The sequence below is a fragment of the Corvus kubaryi genome, unplaced genomic scaffold (genome assembly GCF_017639235.1).
Source record: "Corvus kubaryi isolate FWS band 111438036 unplaced genomic scaffold, C.kubaryi_AGA036_p1.0 37395, whole genome shotgun sequence".
NCBI classification, from domain to species: domain Eukaryota; kingdom Metazoa; phylum Chordata; class Aves; order Passeriformes; family Corvidae; genus Corvus; species Corvus kubaryi.
The window spans coordinates 7,124,922-7,146,904 of record NW_024581134.1 but is presented as its reverse complement, the minus strand read 5'-3'; the positions used below and the strand labels follow the sequence as shown (position 1 = coordinate 7,146,904).

Below are 21,983 nucleotides of genomic sequence, written 5' to 3'. Positions count from 1 at the left end.
TGCGGCCTGCTCGTATCCACCGGGCGCGGCGGGGCCGGGCGGGCGCGGGCGGCGGGGCGGGCCGGGCCGGGGAGCCGAGCTTTCCTTAACTGCGGCGCAGAGCGTTGCCGGCGCGGAGGTGCGGGCTGGGCGGCGGGAGCCGTGTGTGCTCGGCCTGGAGCGGCGGGCCGGCCGCTACGGGTGAGTGCGAGCCCGGCGGGGCCCGGCTCGCCTCGGTTGGCCTCGCCGCGGCGGGGCTCGGGGCGGGACGCGCCGTGCCCGGGCCCGGCTCGGTTCTCCGCTGAGCTGCCGCAGCCGTCGTGACTCTCGGGAGCCCTGCGTGCCGTGCCCTGCGGGCGGGGAGCTGCCGGACCGGCGCTCCGGGGGTGCCTTCCCCGCTCCCCGATGCTCCTGCGGCAGCCGGAGCCGCTGCGGCCCCGGTGCTGGACCTGCCCCGTGGCAGGGAGGGTGCAGCAGCTCTTACTTCTCCCCCCGGCTGTCCGCGTCCTGCACGGTCTCGCCTTCGTTGCCTTTTTTCCTCCTCCTGCCCCAGAAGCTTAGCGATAGAAATCAAACATCGTGTCTCTGTACACACAGCTCCCGTTTGTGTGTGCGTGAACAGGGCGTTGCTGCCGGGTCTTTACAAGCCTTCCTTCTGTCTGCAGGGTCGTTATTCGCTCCCAGGAGAAAGAAAACTCTGATCCGGATTATATTCCCATCAATAGCCGCTTTAAATGTGTGCAAGGTACTGACTGCTGGGGGAAAGGCTGAGAATCTCCTGCTGTTCATCCACAAACCCCAAATTTAGTGGTGTTTCCTGAACTGCCTCCTGAGCCAGTGGCTTTCCCTGTGAAACAGCAACTCACATTTTATGGAATCCCCTTGTTCCTCATCCAAGCAGGTTGTCAGCCCGCGTCAGCATGCAGTTGTGAGGAACTTGGCTGCCTCCAATGCGTGGTGGGCTTGGCATCACACAGAGCCAACACATGCAGAACCTGGTTTCCGGGTCTGGAATTTGGTGTCTGTCTCTTGGGCTTCTCTGCTATGCCAGGAGTTGAGAGCTGTTGCCTGATTCCTGCATGTTTACATCTAAACTTCCATAAGGTCTAGCAAGCTCTCAGCTCCCAACAGCTACATGTTGGATGAGGAAAGGCTTTAGGCCTTGTCTTGGAAGGACTTAAATAGCAGCAAGTGGCCCTGGGGCAAATCCTTGTCAGGAGTAAAAGCCCCTTTTCCTGGATTTGCTGATTCCCTTGTGTGCAGTTTGGTGATGTTCTGCCCCGGTCTTGCTCTGTAGAGAAGCTCTGAAGCTCCTTGTCAAGTTGGTCTTTCCCAAAGTAGCTGCACTGGTGGGGAAGAACCGTCCAGGTGTATGAGAACTGTGTGGTGGGAATCTCCCTGGGACACTTGTTGGGAGGTGCCTGTCCAGCTTCTCTCTGCCAGAACTGTTAGGAACGTACGGATGTAAATTAGAGCTCTTTGTTCCTCTGTCAGGACTCTTTTATGGCTGGTAGCAGGCAGTGTAATTATATGAGTCCTCAATTACTGCAGCATCCAGTGTGAGCTCTACTGATCCTGGTTTTCTCTTTTCTAGAGGCAGAAGAAACTCTGCTGATTGATATAGCTACAAACAGTAAGTTTTATAAGGGCAGTGGTGTGGCTAAAGGTCCTGTCAGGGAACAGCCACTGGTGCTTGTCCTGCCTTCCAGTCTTCCCCCAGGCTCTGTGTTTGTCCTCTGCTCAAACAGGGATTGTTTTCCCTCTGATGTTGTCATCTGGCTCTGTCAGACACTCGGTTGTCATGACAGACAAGGTTTGAAATGCAAATGATTGAAATGTTTGCAGTTTTTCTTCCTGCTTTTAGAGCTCTTCTCTTCAAGATTGCAGTAGGGAGAAGGATTCCTAAAGCCAGGAGAATGTGCTAGGGATACCCGAAGCAGGGTGGGGGGACCTCAGAAACGCAGGGAGAGTAACTTAGGTGCAGGTTTCTATCACAAACAACACCTGGAAGCTCTCTGTGAGCCAGCCTGGGCTGACTCAGTGAGTGTGTTTGAAGCAGGCTGCAAGGTCCGGATACAGGGCGACGAGACGCCGGAGCGGCTCTTCGAGATCCCTGACGAGGAGCGCTGCTTGAGATTCCTGTCGGAAGTGCAGAGCATTCAGGAAGGTGAGCAGGCTTGCACCTGTGCATGTGAAATCCTCTGCCAGCAGTTTCTGACAGGGATGGGCTTTTTTCCAGCCCAGCTGAAAGCATCTCTTCCTGAACCTAAGGACTCATCCGTCTGGCATCAGGTGGAGAAGAGCCTCACAGGTCTATCTCCAGGTACAGTTGGCTTTGCTCTGGGGCTTGTGCAGTGCTGGGGTGCCCAGGGTGGGAGCTGAGTCTGGCCCTGCTCCCTTGTCTGTTAATTCCTTCCAGAGTGCTATTTTCGCCCTTGGTTTGTGCATGTTAAGCTCCTTCCTGCCTTGACTTGTGGTTAGTGCCCCTTTCTCCCGTTTCCAGGGTCACACAGTTGATACATTCCTACTATCATTTGGTTTTTTGCTTTCTGTGGAGTTACGTTTTTTTCCTTCTTGATCTGAGGTTTTTCGAATTGTTTCTGAGGGTGTTTTTCTTGGATTTTTCGTTGCAGGAGCTCTGGGATTTGAGGATGACTTCAACACTCTGAGCCTAGAGGAGAAAAGGAACATGCAAAACCACCAAACGGGATCTCGGCGGGAGCCCCCGCCTCCTCCTGTCCCTCAGAATAAGCAGTAAGTAAGGCGAGGGATCTGTTCCCTTTTTTACTTTTCTTCCTAGACAGCAGAACTGATTCTAGTGCTGCTCTCACCTCCTTCCTAGATCTCACCGAGAGAGAGAAGGTACATCCAGAGACCAGCCCAAGGTGACCAACACGATGCGTAAGATGTTTTTGCCCAGCACGCAGTCGGGACAGAGAGAGGGGCTCATCAAACATGTGCTGGCCAAGAGGGAGAAGGCCTACATCAACCTGCACAACTTCAGGTGAGACCTGGGAGGGAAGGACAGCTGCAGGATCTCTCCTGTGAGCTCAGATCTCACCCAGGATTGGCCCTGGCAGCTGCTGATGGGTTGCGGCTCAGGTGGCCAGTGAGGATGGTACAGCCCAAGAGTCACCAAGTGTCCATGGCGCAGCTGCTCCTTTTGCCTTCTCTGTGTGTGTGTCAGATCTCCTGAGCCTTGGTGAGGCTGGAGCAGGTGGGCAGAGAGGGTGAAGACAGATGTCCCACCATAGTGTCGTGGTGTTGCCCCTTGTGGTGGTAAAAGAGCCGGATGTTTGCTGGTGGAATGTCTTACTCCAAGAGGAGTGTTGCTGGGAGTGAGCCAAGACTGGGAGAATTTTTGAGGAGCAGCTGAGGGAGCAGGGGAGGCTCAGCCTGGAGAAAAGGAGGTTCAGGGGGGACCTTCTGGCTTTCCCCAACTCCCTGAGAGGAGGGTGGAGCCGGGGGGGTCAGAGGCTCTGCTCCCAGGGAACAAGGGAGAGTACAATAGGAAGTGGCCCCAAACTGCACCAGGGAAGATTCAGGTTGGACACCAGGAGGAATTTCTCCATGGAAAGGGTGGTCAGGCACTGGAAGGGGCCACTCAGGGAGATGGTGGAGGCCCCGTCCCTGGAGATGTCCAAGGAACGCCTGGACGTGGCACTCAGTGCTCTGGGCTGTGTGACAGGGTGGGCATCGGGCACAGGTTGGACTCAATGATCTGGAGATCTTTTCCAGCCTCAATGATTCTGTGAATTTCAGTTCCTCCATGGCTGGCCTGGCCCCGTGCAGGGACAGCTCAGAGTATGTGCTTCCAGCCGGAACACTGCTGTGCTGCTGTGGTTTTCATTGTGTTTTCTAACAGCTCAGCTGCTTTTGTGTTGTAGGTTCTTTGTGGGAACATGGAATGTGAACGGGCAGTCTCCTGACAGCTTCTTGAATCCATGGCTGGTGTGCGACATGGAGCCTCCGGACTTCTACTGCATCGGGTGAGCAGCTGGGGGGATCCTTGTTGCTCTTGCTGGGATCCAGGAGGGCTGGGTTTGGTTCAGGTTCCTGTTGTGCTCTCACAGGCTGCACAGAGCTGAGCTCTGTCTCACAGGGGCTGTCTGAGGGCAAAAAGCCATCGGATGAGGCAGAGGATCAGGTTGAACAAAGCTGGCATGACAGAATAGATTTTCCTGGGGGCATCCACACAGCTCGCTCGTTGTCCTCTGCCTAAAGTAATGTTTCTCAGGGAGAGGGTTGCTGGGGGGTTTGGGGTAGGATCTCAGAGGCACTGTGGGGAAATTCTACTTCTTCATTTAGCAAGTGGCCATAAGGAGCTGTTCCTCCAAGGGCTGTTGCTGGAGGTTTCACATTCTTGTAGGAAGAGGGGTATGTGCAGGAGGGCTGGCGGTGCTAAGCTCTTGGGTTTCCAGGTTTCAGGAGCTGGACCTCAGCACGGAGGCTTTTTTCTACTTTGATTCCATGAAGGAGCAGGAGTGGCTGTCTGCTGTGGAGAGGGCCCTGCACCCTAAGGCCAAATACAAGAAAGTGAGTTCTGCTCAGTGGTGTGGGCTCTTCTCATGGAGCTGGCATGATGGGAAGGAAAAAGGAAAAGGGCTTCCCCTTTTCTCACCTGTCCAGGGAGCAAACCGAGGGTGATACTGGGCATGTGCATGCCTGGGCATGTGTCAAATGTGCCAAGTTAAATGTGGAGTCTGTTTCTGTACCACAGTTGTAGGGAAATACTGTGCTTTGAAATAGAAATTTGTAAAAGTGGGGATCACAATACCTTTATCAAATAGGAGCTAGGTGCCAGGGAAGCATCAGGTTCAAATTCTCTACTTGTATTACCTTCTCATCCTGTAGTATAGAAGCCAGGTGTGTCCTGAGCTGGTAAACTAAATGAACAGCTTTTCCCTGAAGGAATAGATGATTTATGAAGTGAAATCTTCCAGATGCTGCTGCCTGGGGTCAGAATTGCTTCAACTGTGGCAGCAGGACTTTGTTCTGGCTGGTTTAGAGCAAGACATTGGTTTTATCTCTGCTGTGACAAACCTTTCTGCTGTAGGGACGAGTTCGGAATACATGAAGAGGTTTCCCCTTCCTCCTTAGCCCATGTGTTTGCTGTCACAGCCCATCCTGCTTGCTCTGAGCTAAGCTCAGGGGCAGGTGTTACAGGGAATGGAGCAGGGAAGAGAGCATCTTGCTGAACTGAGACCTATCAAGCGGAGCCAGGAGTCATGGCCTGAACTGCAGAGAGGCTCCTGCTCCCTCCCCTCCCTTTGCTTCACTTGAGTTTTGAGTGAATTTCTCCCACCTTGGTGAAAGGGAGAGCACAGGATATGGCTGAAGGAGGGGGAAGTGGCTGAAGCTGTAGATAAGGCTTGTGGTCACTTGCAAATTCTGCTCCTGCAGAGCAGAGTCAGTGCTGGGCCCTCGCAGCTGAATTCCCTGCTCTCAGCTTCTTTCCTCACGCCATAGACTTAATCCCAACACATGTGAATTTTTCTGTGCATAGAGGTGAGCATGCAGACTGTGCTCAAGCAGGTGAGGCCTGGTCGCTGTTTCAGAGTGGTGATACCACTGTTCTGGAGGTGCAGGAAGGTCACAGGCTGGGCAGTGTTGGCTTAGCACATGTAAAAGATCAGCAGCAGACCTGAGATCCCCACTGGGACAGGGCACATGAGCACGGTGTTAACCCCTGTGGGCTGAGCTCTGCAGGAGCAGGTCACTGCTCAGATCCAGAGAGGCCCTTTGGCTTTAGGGAACGAGTGTTTCCTGTAAATGAGTCAGCCTGTGTGGCTCAGAGATGCCTTTTGCTACCCCGTGCATCAGGCACGTCTGCCTCAGGGAAATAAGAGCATCTCTGTCCATTCCCCTCTGCACTGGAGTCTGGAGTAAGCCAAGGTGAGCTCTGACTCCCGCTGCACCTGCAGCCTCAGGACAGCCCCAGCTCTGGGCCTGGCTGGAGCACTCGGGGGCTTCCCTGCTTGTGCAGGTTGGTCCAGCACGGCAAGGGTGAGACCTGGGGCACAAACCTGCTGCGCGTTTGTTCAGTTCCTCTTTGCCCACCCTGTTGTGTGGGAATGCAGTGAGCTCAGCACTGCTTACAGCTCCTGGGGGGTGACAGATGGACCCCAAGAACCCTGCTGTGGACAGGAGACCCTTTGGGTTCTGTTGTTGCAATTAGGGACTGAGTACAGAACACGAGGAACAGGGAGAGCAGAGCAGTAGAGCATCAGGCAGAGCAGATCAGAACTGCATTCCCACGGCTTCTCTGGGAACTCCGGATCCCATTTATTTCTGCAGGTGCAAATGGTCCGCCTGGTTGGGATGATGTTGCTCATATTTGCTAAGAAGGATCATCTGAGCAATATCAGAGAGGTTGTGACAGAGTCTGTGGGCACAGGAGTCATGGGAAAGATGGTGAGTCACTGAGGCCAGCTTGTTGCTTCCCTGTAGCCATGCAAGAAGTGGCACAGTCTGGTTTGGTTCACCTGTGCCATCCCAGTCCCCTCCCCGTGCCTCACCTGCTCCAGCCCCACTGGTCCTTCCTGTCCCCAGGGCAACAAGGGTGGTGTGGCCATCAGGTTCATGTTCTACAACACCACCTTCTGTGTCGTCAACTCCCACCTGGCTGCCCACGTGGAGGACTTTGAGCGCCGAAACCAGGACTACAAGGACATCTGTGCCCGGATGAGCTTCATGATCCCCAGTGACAGCCTGTCTGAGCTCAACATCATGAAGCATGAGTGAGTTGTACCCTTGTGAAGTGGTGTCGAGCAACCCAAGTCAAGTCAGAATTGCAGCAACAGGAGGTTTCATGCAGATAAGTTTTCTGGCTTGATGAAATAATTTGAAGTCCCAAGGGCTGTGGTGTGCTGCAGTTCCTGCAGACAAACTGGTCACCTCTTTGCTGCGGTGCCTTGTGCACCCTGTCCCCAACATCCCTCTCCTTGCATTTGTGTGTAACTTCCTTTTCAGCAGGCCTAAGCAGAATACAAATGGTTGGTACTTCTGTAACTAATACTTAAACCATTTAAAAATGTAGAGTGGATTAGTACAGAAAAAAACTTCAAATATTAGATTATCCTTCATAATCCACTAATGGAAATGTTGAGGTTTGGCTATAAACAGGAAGAGCTTTGGTACTAGTGAGGGGTTTAAATTTTAATCTTTAAATGAAACTTTTATGGAGTAAAGAGCGAGTCCCATGAGTGTTTCTTAGGTGCTGATAACAAGAAGGCTATAGGCCTGTTTGGAGCCCTGGAGAGGAGCAGGGTGGGAGCGGGTGCTGGTGAGGTGTGGCTGATGGCTGAGATGGGAAACAATGCCCAGGAGGTTGTAAACTCCAGGAACCTAAATCTGCTCCTGCTAATTCTGCATCAGGCGGTCTTGGCTCAGCAGGTGGTGCAGCAGTGGCCTGCTCTGGCTGAAGGAAAGGCAGTGAGAAAGCAACAGGTAAAAACAGGGTGTCACATGAGGGATAACCCTGCAGATACAGGCGCCTCACCTGTCCCACTGGCTGACAGGCTGGCTCTGCTTAATGAGCTCCACTGTTGCCCTCTTCTTAACATGAGAAGAGCCTCAATACCACCTGGATTTTGTGTGGTGTTGCTTCATTGGAGAGTCGGTGCTGTTCTCTGGCTTGTTTCATGCTGAGACAAATGCGTTACCTCCTACTAAACCAAGCCTTCAATCTTTTGGGAATTCCAGAGGAGATGGACTTAGTCCTGTATGATCTGCTGTCACTAGAAACTTCTCCTGTTGGGTTCAATCTTTAATGTCTCCTTTGTGTCTTCCACATGTCTCAGCCTTAATGTGGTTTACAAAAGGGAGCTGTTAACTGCTGGTCTGCTCCCAACGTTCTTCCCTGTGAGGGTGGGGAGGCCCTGGCACAGGGTGCCCAGAGAAGCTGTGGCTGCCCCATTCCTGGAATTGTCCAAGGCCAGGTTGGACAGGGCTTGGAGCAACCTGGGACAGTGGGAGGTGTCCCTTCCCATGGCAGGGGGCTGGAACAAGATGAGCTTTAAGCTCATTTCCAAACCAGACCATTTTGATTGTATGTGTATCTTTGTTTGCAGTGTTGTTATCTGGCTGGGAGACCTGAACTACAGGCTGTGTCTGCCAGATGCCAGTGAAGTGAAGAATCTCATCAGCAAGAACGAGCTTCAGAAGCTGCTGATGTATGACCAGGTCAGTGAATTCGCTCACGTTCGCCCCATCCCTGGGAGGTCACCTTGGTCTGCTTGGGAGGATCTGGCAGACATGGAGCTGGGGAAGGGGCTGGAGCACAAATCTGATGAGGAGCAGCTGGGGGGCTCAGCCTGGAGAAAAGAAGGCTCAGGGGGATGTTCTCTCTCTCTACAACTCCCTGAGAGGAGGGTGCAGCCAGGTGGGGGTTGGTCTCTTCTCCCAGGTAACAACTGGCAGGACAAGAGGAAACAGCCTCAGGTTGTGCTGGGAAAGGTTCAGGTTGGATATTAGGGAAATTTTTTTTATGGAAACTGCTGTCCAGGCATGGCACAGACTGCCCAGGGCAGTGATGTCCCTGTTCCTGGAGGGATTTAACAGACACGTAGATGTGGCACTTGAGGACATAGGTTAGTTGTGGCCTTGACAGTGCTGGGGGAACAGTTGGGCTCAATGGTTTTGGAGGGCTTTTCCAACCTACATAATTCAGTGACACACTGCAATAAGGGTGTGGACATAAACACAGACACTGGACCCCAACAGGGTGTGCTGGTTCCAACAACCCCCTAAACAAAGGGGATCCATGCTGGGGTAACTGGGTGACTCAGGCAGTCACTGTGTAAGTGTGTCTGTGTCTCAGTGCAGGAATTCTCTCTTAAGTACAAGCTACAAGCTGAACACAGGCATTTGTAACAGCAACAAAAGCTGCTGTGATTGGTGTTGTGGAAGAGGTATTGATTTGGAGCCCAGATCTGCTCAGCCAGTTTGACCTGAATTCTATGCTGTCGCCTTCCCTGCTCGGCGCTTCCCTGCAGCACACGGAAACTGGCAGCAGGTGCCTTTTGGGTGAAGGGTTGCACCCGAGAAACATAAACATGAGCAACAGTGGTGCAATATCACCTCTGACAGTTTCACAGGAAATTTGATTGATTGTCCTCTGTAGCTCATTTTTGCTGTACTGCAGAGCTTCGTGCAGGAAACAGCTGTAGCTCAGGTCTTAGTGAGGAAAACATCCAGGAGATTTTTCAGAAGGGGAAAGGAGCAAAGGAGGGTGGTGTCAGGTTGTCAGGTGAGTGCAATGCCGGAGGCTCTTGCTAAAATGACTGGTGGGGAAAGATTAGTGATGGCAATCTTAATCCTGAAAACTGATGAAGGCATTTAGTAATTAATATTTCCCTTAACTCTTATTTGATGCTGCCTGCATGGTCTGGCGAGCGGTACCCATTTGTACTCGGTCTGTTTGGAAAACAGTCCACTTACGGGTTGAATTTTTACTACTGTTTAAGCTGTGAGGTCCGAGAGGCAGTTTGGGGATGTCTGTGAATCCCACAGAATGGCCACAGGCTGTAGTTGCTCTGCCTGTAGATTGCTCTCTGACACTGCTGTGGCAGGGGAGGGTTTCTTGGGTTTGGTTTGGGTTTTTTTCTTTTTAAAGCTTTCTTTTTCTGCTTTAGCTGAATATTCAGCGCACTCAGAAGAAAGCATTTGCAGATTTCATGGAGGGAGAAATTAAATTCATCCCCACGTATAAATATGACTCTAAAACAGATCGCTGGGACTCCAGGTACATTGGCTGCCACTGGGTGTATTTACCTGTGACATAAAACGTGCTTTCTCACAAAACTTGATTTCCTGCTTTCTAGAGCTGTGAATCCCTGTCAGTGTTATGTTTGGCCTTCCTTTCTTTCCCGCTTTCTGCCGTAAGCAGCCCCTGTGTACATTGACCAGGGACATCCCTTAAACCTCTGTTGCTGCTGATCCTGCTGGATGAAGGCAGGTGAAGTGTGAGCTCAGGTGACCCTGCACTGGAGGCTTTTTCTATTGCCAGGGACAGGCAAAGAGTATAAAAAAGGAATTGAAGAGCTAAGGAAATGGGCTCTCTGAGTCACCCTGTCCCCTGACTTGCACACCCACAGGGTGGCTGCACTGCGATAGCAGCTGTGGTTCCCACTTGGTGCCTCCCACAGACATGGCTGCGTCCGCTGCAGGGGCTGCTGCAGAGGGAGAAACTCCCAAGAAGGACTTTCAAACCATGTGGTGATTGAATTTGACTCTGCTGTGTTTATGAATCAGCGCAGTAGTTAATCTGAAGAAGGATAACGCAGGATTCAGGCTTCATAATGTGATAGTAATCACTGAGTAGAGTTTCCGTAGTGGAAACAGTATGAGTGGGTTGGATTGTGGGCAGAAAGGTCTGGCAGCAAAAGAAAGTCATGTACTTGGGTCACAGCACACATGGGTTCAGGCTGTGGAAATGGGCTTGACTGAGGGTTATTTTGTTTCCTGGTGCTGGAAAGGATGGGAATTTTATCTGCTGTGTTGGGAAAGGGGAGGAGAGCAGAAGAAATAACAGAATTCAAGTTGGGGTAAGTGATAGGAGTTCATCCCATCACTGCTGTGGTGATGTGGGTGGAGGGAATTGCCTTGTTGGGAAGAGGAACAGCTTGGATGGCTTGATAGGATTGTTGGATTCCCCTGGTAACCTGTTTTTCTTTGTAGTGGGAAGTGTCGTGTGCCAGCATGGTGTGATCGGATCCTTTGGAGAGGCGGGAACATCAATCAGCTCCGGTACTGCAGTCACATGGACCTCAAGACCAGTGACCACAAGCCCGTCAGCGCCCTTTTCCGCATCGGGGTAGGTTTGTGTGTACCTTGGGGCAGCATCCCAGCACTGCCCAGCATTCCAGGCATTGCTTTGGGAGGCGGTGATGGAGTCAGGGCACCTCTGCTAAGGCTGGTGCAAGAGCACAGGTGAGCCCAGCTGGGCCCTGCCTGCTGTGGGGGTGCTGCATCTGGCAGCACTGGAATGGGTGAGTCCCGCTGTTCCCTCCTCCACAGGGAGACACAGCAGCAGCCTGGGCCTGGCAGTACCTGTGCTGCATGGGATGTGTCATCTGGTTCACACCCGAACATCTTCAGTGGAGAGTGGCAGCAAATTTGGGTTTTCTGGTGCAGCAAATGGGGACACTCCATGTCCATTTTTGCTACCTCCTGCTCCCTGGGTGGCTCAGGTCTCACCAGAATGGGTCAGGTTGGAAGGGACCACTGTGGGTTGTCTGGTCCCACCTCCCTGCTCCAGCAGGGCCATCCCAGAGCACATGGCATGGGATTGTGTCTGAGCAGTTCTGGACAGTGAAGAAGTTCTTCCACATGTTCAGGTGGAACTTCTTGGGATCAGTTCCTGCCCGTTCCTCTTGTGCCATTGCTGGGCCCCACAGAGCAGAGCCTGGGCCCTGCTCAGAGCCCTCCCTGCAGACAGGGACAGACAGGGCTGAGGGCCCCTCTCAGCTGTGTCTCCTCTTGAGGGTGAACAGCCTCAGCTCCTTCAGCCTTTCCCTGTGAGGGAGATGCTCCAAGCCCTTCAGCATCTCTGTAGCTTTTGCTGGCCCTGCTCCAGGCGCTCCATGTCTCTCTGGTACTGGGGAGCTCAGATCTGGATACAGCACTCCATGTGTGCCTCACCTGGGCTGAGTAGAATATGCTGAATCTGTTTAAAGAAAAGCCTTTCTCCTTTCCCTCTGGAGAATCATGAGGAATGCTGCAGCATGCCAATGCCGTCCCACAGAGGTCACCTCCCGTGATCTCCCAGGTGTGTGACCAGTGGCCAGACAGACGCTGGTAACATCTGCAGGGGTGAAATCTGTGTAAAGTTGCAGATGCGGCTTGGGGCTGCACCCACGTGTGTGAGTTCTCAGCCTTCCAGCTGCACAAGCCAGTGCTTAGAGAAATAATTCACTTCTGCAGTTTGCTCATGATCAAGAGAGTTCCTGTGAAAGCCAGTCAGAAGCTTTGCTGAGTGTTTTTTCTCTCCCACAGGTTAAGGTTGTGGATGAGCAGAAGTATCGGAAGCTGTTCGAAGACATTGTTCGTATAATGGACAGGATGGAGAATGACTTTCTTCCTTCCCTGGAGCTGAGCAGGAGAGAGGTGAGGATGAAACTGGAGTCACTGGAGTCACTGTCCAAGCACAGCAGCCTTCAAAGTGCCAGAACTACTTCCAAAGACTTTGGTTCAATAAACTGGATTATAGGAAATTGAACTCCATCCTTTATCGTATGATCAGGAATTGGGTTAGAGAGGACATGTTGTCTTGGCTCCTTGGCAGGACTTCTGTGAGGAATTCTGCACTGGGTGGGCTCCTCGCAGCCATGGGGGGGCCACTGCAGAGTCTGGGGGCCATATCCTGGCCACTAATATCACTTATCACTTGATTTCTCTTTGCTCTGCAGTTTGAGTTTGAGAACGTGAAGTTCCGTCAGCTGCAGAAACAGAAGTTCCAGATTACCAATAACGGGCAGGTCACCTGTCACTTCTCCTTCATCCCAAAGCTCAATGACAGCCACTACTGCAAGCCATGGCTTCGGGCCGAGCCTTGTGAAGGTTACCTGGAGCCAGGTGAGTGTACTGCTGCAGACCCCCGATCCCATCTCCATGTAGTCCTTCCTGTCTTTCCTGTGTCCCACCTTTCTTGCCATCAGTCTTGTCTGTGTGTCTTGTCTGTTGTGGCCTTTGTCCCTGCCACTGTATGTTTGTCCTTGTCATCCCCTTTTGGAGTGTCCATGTGCTCTTGAGAGCTCCGGTGTGTTGCAGACGAGAGCACAGAAATCTCCCTGGATGTGTACGTCAGCAAGGACTCAGTCACCCTCCTGAACTCTGGTGAGGATAAAATCGAGGATATTCTTGTCCTGCACTTGGACCGAGGGAAGGACTATTTCCTGACCATCAGTGGGACCTACCTGCCCAGCTGCTTTGGCACCTCGCTCGAGGCCTTGTGCCGGATGAAGCGACCGATCCGAGAAGTTCCAGTCACCAAACTCATAGACCTGGTGAGTTCTGAAGCAGCTCTTTTAACCCAGAGAGGCCTGATTCCCTTCTGACTGCTCCCAAAAGCAGGAGTAGTGCCTGCAGTTCGGGTTGGCTGTGCTGGCTCTGAGCTGAGCGACTTCACAGAGCTTGAGGTGCTCTTTTATTCTTCCCTTCTACCCCAGCCAATGGCTTTTGACAGCCTGTACTTTATCCCTTTTTCCTGAGTAGGCTCATCAAATATTGTTTGATGGGACAAAAAAGTGATCCCAGCACCTCATGTTGGTGTTACTGGTGCTGGCAGGCTCAGCTGAGTGGCACTACTGTGTCATAAGAGATGTGATTGAGGTCCTTTCCTCCATGGTACCAGGGCTACTTCTGCCGTGATGAGTGCCCCGGGAGCCTTTTCCTTCTGGATGCATTCCTACCGCTCAGGGGAAGGAGCAAGCAGAAGCAGGAGGACTGAAGGAAGTCTGTGGTGTGGGTGTGGGGTGCTGAAGGACGCAGCTCACAGATGAGCAGCGTCACGGCCTCTCTGGCCATTTCCTCCCACACCAACCACAGTGAGAGAGATAAGCCTTGGGTGAGAGATAACTCATCAGTGAGAGGTCTCTCTGTGGTGCAGCAAACTGTTCCTCCCCCCAGCCTTTGCCAGCCCCCAGCATCAATATTGCTCCTCCCAAAGCTCGTTGTGTGCGTGAGAGAGGGTGTAGTTGTGCCCTAGTCACGTCTTGTCCTTTGGCTACTGTCATAACTGTTTCTGGGGTTAAGTCCCATTTTGGGGATGTAATTCTGATTTCCAAGCTGGTTTCATTCATCTTTCCTTACTGCCTTACCTGGCTGTGTTCCAGTGAGGTGCAGCAGCTCCTGGGTGCCAGTTCATGTCCCCATTCGTGTTCAGCCAGGAGAGTCATTTCCTTCCGTCCACCTGAAAGCTCAGCCCCATTGTTTGAGTCTCTCTGCCATGTGATACCTTTCCTCTCCTCTCCTATCTCACAGTTTCACCTTTACATGAGGGGTTTTTTATCCAGTAAGCTGCTGCTTTTCCACCTCTGTGGATTTTCCAGCTTCCACTCCCATTGCTTCCACATTTTCTCTTTCCTTCAGCAGTTGTCCGGTGCCTCTCCCTGCCTCTTCCAGTTCCCATCTTTTTTGTAGGTATCTACTTTTCTCACAAGTTCAGTATACAGAAAAGTCAGTTTTATACCAGAATTTTGACTTTGTAACACACAGTCAGGCTAGGCAGGATCAAGGTGGCAAGATACAGTGTTTGCCTCCTCAGGTCAAGCAACTGATCCAGGCTTCAGGCTCCTCAGATTTCTCAGGATTTGGTTGAAAGTCACTCTTGTTCTAGAAGTGGGTCTGGAACATTTCACTGGCCTTGGTTGCTTTTCCACCTGCTTCTTCCGGCTCAGCACCAACTTCTTGCTTGATACAGAGGAACTTGGGGCCCCGACTCTTGGCTCTGCTCTCACAGACACACTGTTAGATCTGTAAGAGTACCTGGAGGATTCTTCTCCTTCCTTTAGCTATAGATTTCTTTCTCCTGCTATTCAGTGAAACATCTAGAAATACAGGAGTAAAACGATCAGCAAAGAGCACCTGCCCCAGTGTCTGCAGCAGGGACACAGCTCTCCTTATGGACACAGGGGATATTTTAAGGTTTTTGATTCTGATTTTACCTGTGAGCTGAGAAATCCTTGGAGCCAGGCCAAGCTGAGCACTTAGTGCCTGGTGGTGGTGCAGGTCCTGCCTGCCCTGCAACCTGGAGCATTTGGGTGCAGTTCCCCAAATTTTGGTGCTGCTCAGGCTGTGTGAGGCTGGCACTGTCTGTGCCTTAAGAACCTCCTGCAGTTGCAGGGTGTTAGGGCTCATCCTTCACTGCATCCAGTGTTTTCCTCAGCCTGGCTAGACTTCGTCTGTGGTTTTCAGTGGAGAGAGGTGTGGAGACTCAGTCACTAAGGGGCTGAGGTAGGTGGGTGCAGGGTAGCACAGTGTAGGTGGGAGTTTGTGTGGGAATGGCTCTCCTGGTTCTCCCAGGAGAGAGACACTGACACGGCTGCTGTCACTGGAGCACCTCTCCTTTGGGATTTCAGTATTAGTGTCATCCTGTTTTTTCTTGAGATCCTGCTGTGGGTTTTAAAAGGCCTCTCGAAGAACCCCTGTCAGGAACAGGTGAATCTTGTGGAGCAGATTGTGCTGAAGTCTCAACATTAGGGAGAAATTGTTCCCTGTAAGGGTAGGGAGGCCCTGGCACAGTTTGCCCAGGCTGTAAGGGGCTTGGAGTAAACTGGGATAGTGCAAGATGTCCCTGCCCATCTCAGGGGGTGGAACAAGATGAGCTTTAATGTCCCTCCCAACCCAAACCATTCTGTGATTCTGTGGAGAGGTGAGCAGCCAGGCTCAGGCTGGGGGGTGAGGCTGGAGATGACTCACCCGTTACAAAACGTGCAGGTGGCTGTCTGCCCTCCCAAACCTGTGACCGTGTGCCTCCCCCTGTGCCTCAGAACAGAAACCTGTGCCAGCTCCTGTTCTGAGCAAGCTGTTCCCGGGAAGAGGCCAGTCTGTCGTGGCTCTGTTAGAGCTCAGGGAGCCCCCAAGGCAAGCAGGCACTGCAGAGGCCACGGGGACCCTGAGATGCCACTCCCTCCTGGTGTCCCTGTGCCATGGGAGCTGCAGCTGCTCCCGGCTCGGCCTGGAGTGCACTGGGGCTGTTCCCACCCTGAGAGGTTGATCTGCCAAGACTCAGCATGGACAGCCGGCTTCCGTTCCCTCCTGCAGACCCCATGAGCCGTGTGCAGCCGGCCCTGGCTGTACAGGGATGGCTGTTTGGGGATGCTGAGGGCTTGGCTGTGCTGCCGGAGGGCTTGGCACACTCCTCTCTGTACTGTGCTAATGCTCTTAGGCTGCAGCAGCAGCAGCAGCCGGGTTTGAGCACAAACCTTCATTTCCCTGACCGTACCCAAAGCTGCTTAGGGGCCCTGTGAGCTCCACAGCTGCCACACGCTCAGAAACACAGATTTAGCCCAGGGAATGTTTTATCTCTGGCCTGGTCACAAGGGAAGATGGCTGAAATAACACAGGGACAGTGATTCTGACCAGGGAACTTCTTCCTGGCAGACATGTCTCACCTGCCCATGGCCCAGCTGTTGGCCAGTGAACGGCACTGTCCAAGCCCCTTGGAGGGGTTTCCAGAAATCCTGACGATGTTGTGCATCATGTGAGCGGGATTGTTGCTAATTGGCAGGCAAATCTCTCACCAGGTTTAATTTTGGCCATGTCAGCAAAATGTGTGAAGGACCTGGTGTTCAGTGGGTTCTTATAATGCAAATTAGGCTTCTGCTTAATCAGAAGAGTTGATCCAAGAGTGCTTTCTCCCTCTTAACCACACTTTTTCCTCTCCTCTCTTTCCTGCTGCTCTCAGGAAGAAGACAGCTTCTTAGAAAAGGTAACACAAGCAATTGCTGTGTGGCAGTCTGCTTCTCAGTGGTGTGTTTGTAAAGAATGAGAGCTTTTCCCCTGTTTTCTGTGGCAGAGGGAAGGGGAGGGGAGCACAGAGGGGACACTGCCAGCAAAGCTTCTTAGCACAGCTGTGGGCTGGATGAGAGCACAGAGAAGCACATAGTGACCCCGGATCCAAGCTCAACTGAGATGTTAAAGCTTACCAAATTTGCTTTGGGAAAAAAAATTACTCTCCCGATCCTGACAGCAGTGCTGGATATTCCCAAAAAGATTGGCAGCCTTTGACAGACCAGAGATAGCTCTGACCATAAGGTGGAATTCACAACATCCTCTCAGACCTGTGGGAAGAGGGCTGGAGTAGGAAACTCAGGTCTTTTGTTCCTTCCATCTTGTTGTGTCCCTGTGGAGGCCGAGGGAGGGCCTTGTGCAGGAGGTGGATGTTTCTGTGCCTCCTCGAGCAGTGGAGCCGGGGCTGCTGGCTCTGATGGCCACAATGCCCGAGCGGGATCACTGCTTCTCTTGGCACCCGTGCTCGGTGCTGGAGCCAAGAAAGGAAAGCATGTCCTTGGAAGAGTAAGTGGGAGATGTTGGGGGTGTTCCTGCTCTCCCTGCGCTGCCTCTGACATTTGTAACTTGTTTGAGCTGGTTCTGTGCTGGCTTCCCGGTCCAAGGGAGTTGTTCCTCCCTGGGCTGTCAGCGCAGCGGCAGAGTGAAACAGGAGAGGGAAGGAATGTTCCCTCTCTTAAGAGGGGATCGAGCTCCCGTGTTTAACCGCATGAAGCTCAGTCTCCTCCTGGCAGAGGAGAAGGGAGGGATGTGGTGCCATCCTTCTGGGAGCACATTCCCGTGGGAAGGACGTGGCCGTGCCTCCCTTCCTCACACGCGGCAGGAGAGGGCGCCCGGGGCCCGGCCAACACGCACCCGCCTCCTGCTCCTGCTCCTGCTCCTCCTCCCTTCCTTCCCCTCTGCCCCGAGGCACTTCGAGCCTTCTCTTCCCTGAGAACCTGGGATCTCCTGCATGGGGGTCTCCACAGCTCTCCCAACCATGCCAAGGGCTGCTCCAGTGCTTGGCTCCAGCGATGCCCTGGCACAGGGGGTTTCTGTGGAAGAGCGTCAGCCCTGGAAGAGTGTCCACAGCCCTGGGAGAGGGTCTGCAGCTCTCCCCCTTTCCCTCTTAGAGGAATTCTGTATTGCTCTTGCCTGACACGCTGCTTCCCGACCTTCCCAGTGGATGTGGCTGAGCAAGGCAGCCGTGACTCCTCATCTGCCAGTGGGGTCAGACCTACTGCTGTGCAGGGCAGAGCTATGCTGTGCCGTGTGGCAAGTGGGGCTACTGCCTGTGCCACCAGGGCTCGTGTCAACCCAGGGTGTCTGGGGGCATAGTGGGGAAGCTGCCTCCAGCTGCTGGCAGTGGCTGTGTGTGCTGCAGGGACAGCTATGCCAGTTGTCGCCTCAGCTGCAGTGAAGTGCTTTCTGTGTGGCTTGTGGACTCCTCTGCTGGTGGCGGGGTCGTGTTCCTGCTTGTGCTGGTTCCTGGGTGCTTTGGGAGTGCTGGGCATGGCTTCCTCCTTGGAGGTCACAGGAATGTGAGTGATGGTGAAGTGAAAGTAACATCCAGAATGTGGATCCGGTTAAAGCCTGGTGTGATGGAGACATCTGAGCCATGGAGCTCGTCAGCTGCTCCACATGAGTAAGCAGGAGCTGTGACCCTGGTGGTGTGTGCTCAGCGAGACCTCTCCTTGGGAAAATCAGGGAAGAAACTTCAGGAATCAGGACGGTTCCAGAGCCCTGAGAGCAGCCGTGGCTGGAGCACACCTGGAGTCAGGGGAGACGTGGGATGAGCGGGGCCGGGGCTGGGCTCCCCAGCGCGGCAGCTCCCGCGGCACAAGGGCTGCGGGGTGGGAGCTGGGATGGGGCCGGGGCACCGTGGGCAGCCAGAGCCCCCTCCCGGGGGGCTGAGGGGGCTGGGGCTGTTGGAGAGACCGGGCAGGTTGTTCCATGGGGCAGCAGGAGGGAGAGGAGCCGGGGCCTGTGGAGCAATGGCTGGTGCTGTGAAAGTGAGTCAGGGCTGGAGCACCCCAGGGTCCTGCTGCTTCCCCTCTCCCAGCTTTCCCTACCAGGGACTAAGGGCCTGAGACAGCAGGGACTAAGATTTCCCTGAGCCCTTGTGTGCTTTCTCCCCAGGAGAAATCCATCCTGCAGATGGGCTCCCTGGACAGCGAGGAGGCAACTGAGGTGCCACTGCAGGTGCCAAAGGAGATCTGGCTCTTGGTGGACCACCTATTCAAGCATGCCCTCCACCAGGTGAGAGGGATGGAGAGGGAGAGGGCCTCTGCCACACTGGAGCTCTCCTGGTGACCTGGTTCCTCACAAGCACCTGGGGATCAACTCGAGTTTGGTGTTTACAGGACAGGGCTTTTCCCTGTGCTCAAGGCACTGGCTGGGTGTCCCAGGGTTCACCTTCCAGTCACCATGTGCCTCAGCCTTTGTGGGGAAGGTGACTTTATCCATCACTGTGCTGTTTCTGACAGGAGGACCTGTTCCAGACTCCAGGCATGCAGGATGAGTTGGAGCAGATCATTGAGTGCCTGGACACCAGCATTCCTGAGACAATCCGTATCCTTCCGTGGTGGATCTCAGCTCTGCTGGGAGGGTTCGCTCTCACGAGAACTTGTCTGTCACCTTTACCTGGCAGGGATGGGCTCCCCTTGGTCCCCCCACAACCTCTCTGAAAGCTGAATCTATGCTGGCCAAAGCTGCCAGGGGGCTCTGGAAGATTCTGCAGGGCTGTGCCAAGTGCAGGAGCTGGGATACTGAGGAGCATGGTCTGGAGAAGAGGCTAATGGAGCAGGGGGCTCCTGTGCAGCCAGAGGGTGGGAAACGCAGTGCAGGATGGATGGAGCAGTGTTTTTCATGGATGCGAGACGGTGGAGGAGAAGGCGGAGGAGGAGAGGTTAGACAGGCAGGGAAGTTGCATGACCTCCAAGGAGATGAGCATCTGGAGAGGGAGGGGATCTTTCTGCTCAGCATGACCCTTGATTCCCAGCGGTCCAGCGGGCAGTAATCACTCTGTGGCTGAGGCTCTCCTCATCTTCCTGGAGGCTCTGCCGGAGCCTGTGATCTGCTATGAGCTGTACCAGCGGTGCCTGGATGTGTCCCACAGCAGCCGGCTGTGCCGACAGGTGCGGGGCTGTGCCGGCGTGTGGGACTGCTGCCGTGGGCTGTGCCGTGGCCCTGGGCCCTGCTCCCTGCCCAGGGGCTGGCAGTGGCTCTGGGAGAGTAGGCAGCTCTTCCAAAGAGACCCCAAGTGAGCCCTGTCTCACCCCAAGCACCTGGGGAACAGGAGCCTGAGGGAGGGGCTGAGCCTCCCCTGGTCCTGAGGGCTTGAGCACCTGCTCAGAGCTACAATTCCTGTCCTTCCATGGAGGACTGTGCATGACTCTTAACAGCTGGTGGGGCAGCAGGCCAGGCCAAGCATGTCCCTGGGCAGAGGGGGAAGTTTTGGGGCGGTGAGAGCTGGGATCTGACTGGAAACAAGCAGGAAGCAGCCCCAGGGCAGTGGGGGCTTTTTCCTGGTGATACAGCTTTCCTTGAAGCAGTGTCACCAGGAGCCACAGCCCACAAGTGCCATCAGCACTGGGCTGCAGCTGTGGGTAAGTTGCTCTGGAGCCCGGAGTGCTGCGTGTGCCCAGGCTGCAGTGGTGGGAGCTGGGAGAGCTTCCTGACACCATTTCCTGGCAGGTGATCCTTCAGCTGCCGAGCTGCCACCGCAACGTGTTTCGGTACCTAATGTCCTTCCTCCGGGAGCTGCTCAGGTACTCCGACGACAACAACGTCAGTGCCACCATGATCGGTGAGTGTTGTTCCTCTGCAGCCCTTGCTCCATCCCAGCCTCCTCCTGCACCTCCCAAGGTCTTCGTTCCTCACCAGTGATGGATTTTACCTGCCTCCACAGCTGCCCTGTTCTCCAGCCTCCTCCTGCGCCCTCCGCCCAACCTGATGGCCAGGCAGACCCAGCAGGACCGCCAGCGTGCCATCAACTTCCTCTACAGCTTCCTGCTCACCGGGGACGAAGAATGACTCCTGCCGTGTGCCAAAGCCAGAGCCTGTGCTGCAGCCGGGCCTCTCACAGCTCCGAGGGGTAAAGGCTCGAAGCTCTCCAAGTGCCGTGTTTACAGTCGGAAGGGACGCGTTCCCCCTCCCTGCCATGCCACACCTCACACTGCAGAGGACCTGCACGCTCATTGCACTGCCATCCACCGCTGGAGCCTCCGGCTTGTGTGCGGGAGCCAGGTGGATCTGTCGATAGCCGAGCACTGTGCCAGCGCCCATCGTCCCGTGGCAGTATCACCAGCTCCCCCAGTCACGCTTCTCTCTGTGTCACACCCATCTCCCAAGAGCTGCTGTGGAGAAGGGTGGGGATGGCTGGTGCTCTCGGAGGCCGTGGCACACGCGTCCCTCCGGTGCCGGGTGCATGTGCTGGTGCATACACCGCCCCAGACTGCTGTGGGACATGTGCCACCTTCTGCCACACAGCCCTGCCAGCCCTGATGCCGTCACTGTGCTATGGACCGTGCTGACCCAGGAAGGTTGTTCGGACGTTCAGCCTCTCCCCTTCAGCAGGGCCTTTCCCCTCTCCCCTCCCTCCCAGGACACAGGGCCCTGGCACACGGGTCTGTCCCTGCACCCCTCGTTCTGCCCTCAGTATCTTGTTCCTTCTGTGCCCCAGCTTCCCCTAGGGACACAGGATCGTGGGTGGCTCATAGTGGCCAGGGTCAGGCAGAGCCATGAGCTGCCCTCTGCGCCTCCTGGGCTCTCCTGTGCATCTTCAGCAGGATGGGACTGCTGTTCCTCCAGCCCAGCCTACAGTGTGGGGGTAGGACAGGCTTGGGTGACTAGGTGCCACTGGATGGAGTCCATTCTCTCCTCCCCAGGGTGCTAGCAGAGGGTGCAGGTTTGGGGGGTGAAGGGAGCCAGAAATGCTCCTTGGGGGCCAGAGGAGCAGCTGGGGGGCTGTGCTGGGGGGCTGCAGTGCAAGGGTGACATACAGCTGGCTGAGGGCACAGCCCTCTGTGGGGGTGGTGACTGAGGGTACAAGAGTGGCCTGTCCCACTGAAACACTAAGAGGCCTGTGGGGCCATTTGGCCTCAGGTGCGGGAGGCCAAAGCCAAGGGGACGGGGCTGCAGTCGTAGAGCCCCGCCGGTGCCTGGGCTTAGCCCAGGGTGTCGTGTGGCCCTGCGGTCCCCGTGCACAGGCTGAGCTGCCGTGGGCTCCCTTCCCTTCTGCCTTTTTCTTTTCCTTAAAATTTTTAAATTACATAATTTATTGGGAAACCGTTCGTTCCAAATAAACCTCCATTGTGCAAGGCCTGGGGGTTGCACCGGGCCCCCCTTACGCAGCTCTGCACCACCACGGAGCCCTGGCCAGAGCTCCAGGCCCGCTCCAGGGGCAGCCGAGGGCTGGGCTCTCCCCCAGCCACTCCAGCAGTGTGCTGGGCACAGCTGGGGACAGGGGCAGAGGGTCCCATGCCGCTGTTTCCTGCTGGCTGAGCTCCTGG

At 54.5% G+C, this 21,983-nt stretch overlaps 1 protein-coding gene across 4 annotated transcripts; it reads left to right on the top strand.

The window, feature by feature from the left end:
• The first annotated feature begins 6 nt into the window (after nt 1-6).
• Nucleotides 7-21,795, top strand: OCRL (OCRL inositol polyphosphate-5-phosphatase). 4 transcript variants are annotated; one of them, XM_042039945.1, is made up of 24 exons: nt 7-12; nt 101-180; nt 645-724; nt 1,574-1,612; nt 2,036-2,146; nt 2,219-2,302; nt 2,613-2,733; nt 2,822-2,983; nt 3,867-3,968; nt 4,401-4,515; nt 6,277-6,393; nt 6,532-6,719; nt 8,052-8,163; nt 9,615-9,724; nt 10,660-10,795; nt 11,977-12,087; nt 12,390-12,555; nt 12,751-12,986; nt 16,388-16,411; nt 18,610-18,729; nt 18,957-19,041; nt 19,480-19,607; nt 20,167-20,278; nt 20,381-21,795. In XM_042039945.1, exons 7-24 carry the CDS (start codon nt 2,669-2,671, stop codon nt 20,503-20,505), a joined length of 2,214 nt encoding a protein of 737 aa, XP_041895879.1. In that variant the 5' UTR covers nt 7-12; nt 101-180; nt 645-724; nt 1,574-1,612; nt 2,036-2,146; nt 2,219-2,302; nt 2,613-2,668; the 3' UTR covers nt 20,506-21,795. The 4 variants fall into 4 exon arrangements, with proteins under 4 accessions (XP_041895879.1, XP_041895878.1, XP_041895876.1 ...); XM_042039944.1 differs by lacking the exon at nt 7-12 and having other exon boundaries at nt 82-180; nt 2,039-2,146; XM_042039942.1 differs by lacking the exons at nt 7-12; nt 101-180; nt 2,219-2,302 and having other exon boundaries at nt 678-724; nt 2,039-2,146.
• Nucleotides 21,796-21,983: the final 188 nt, after the last annotated feature.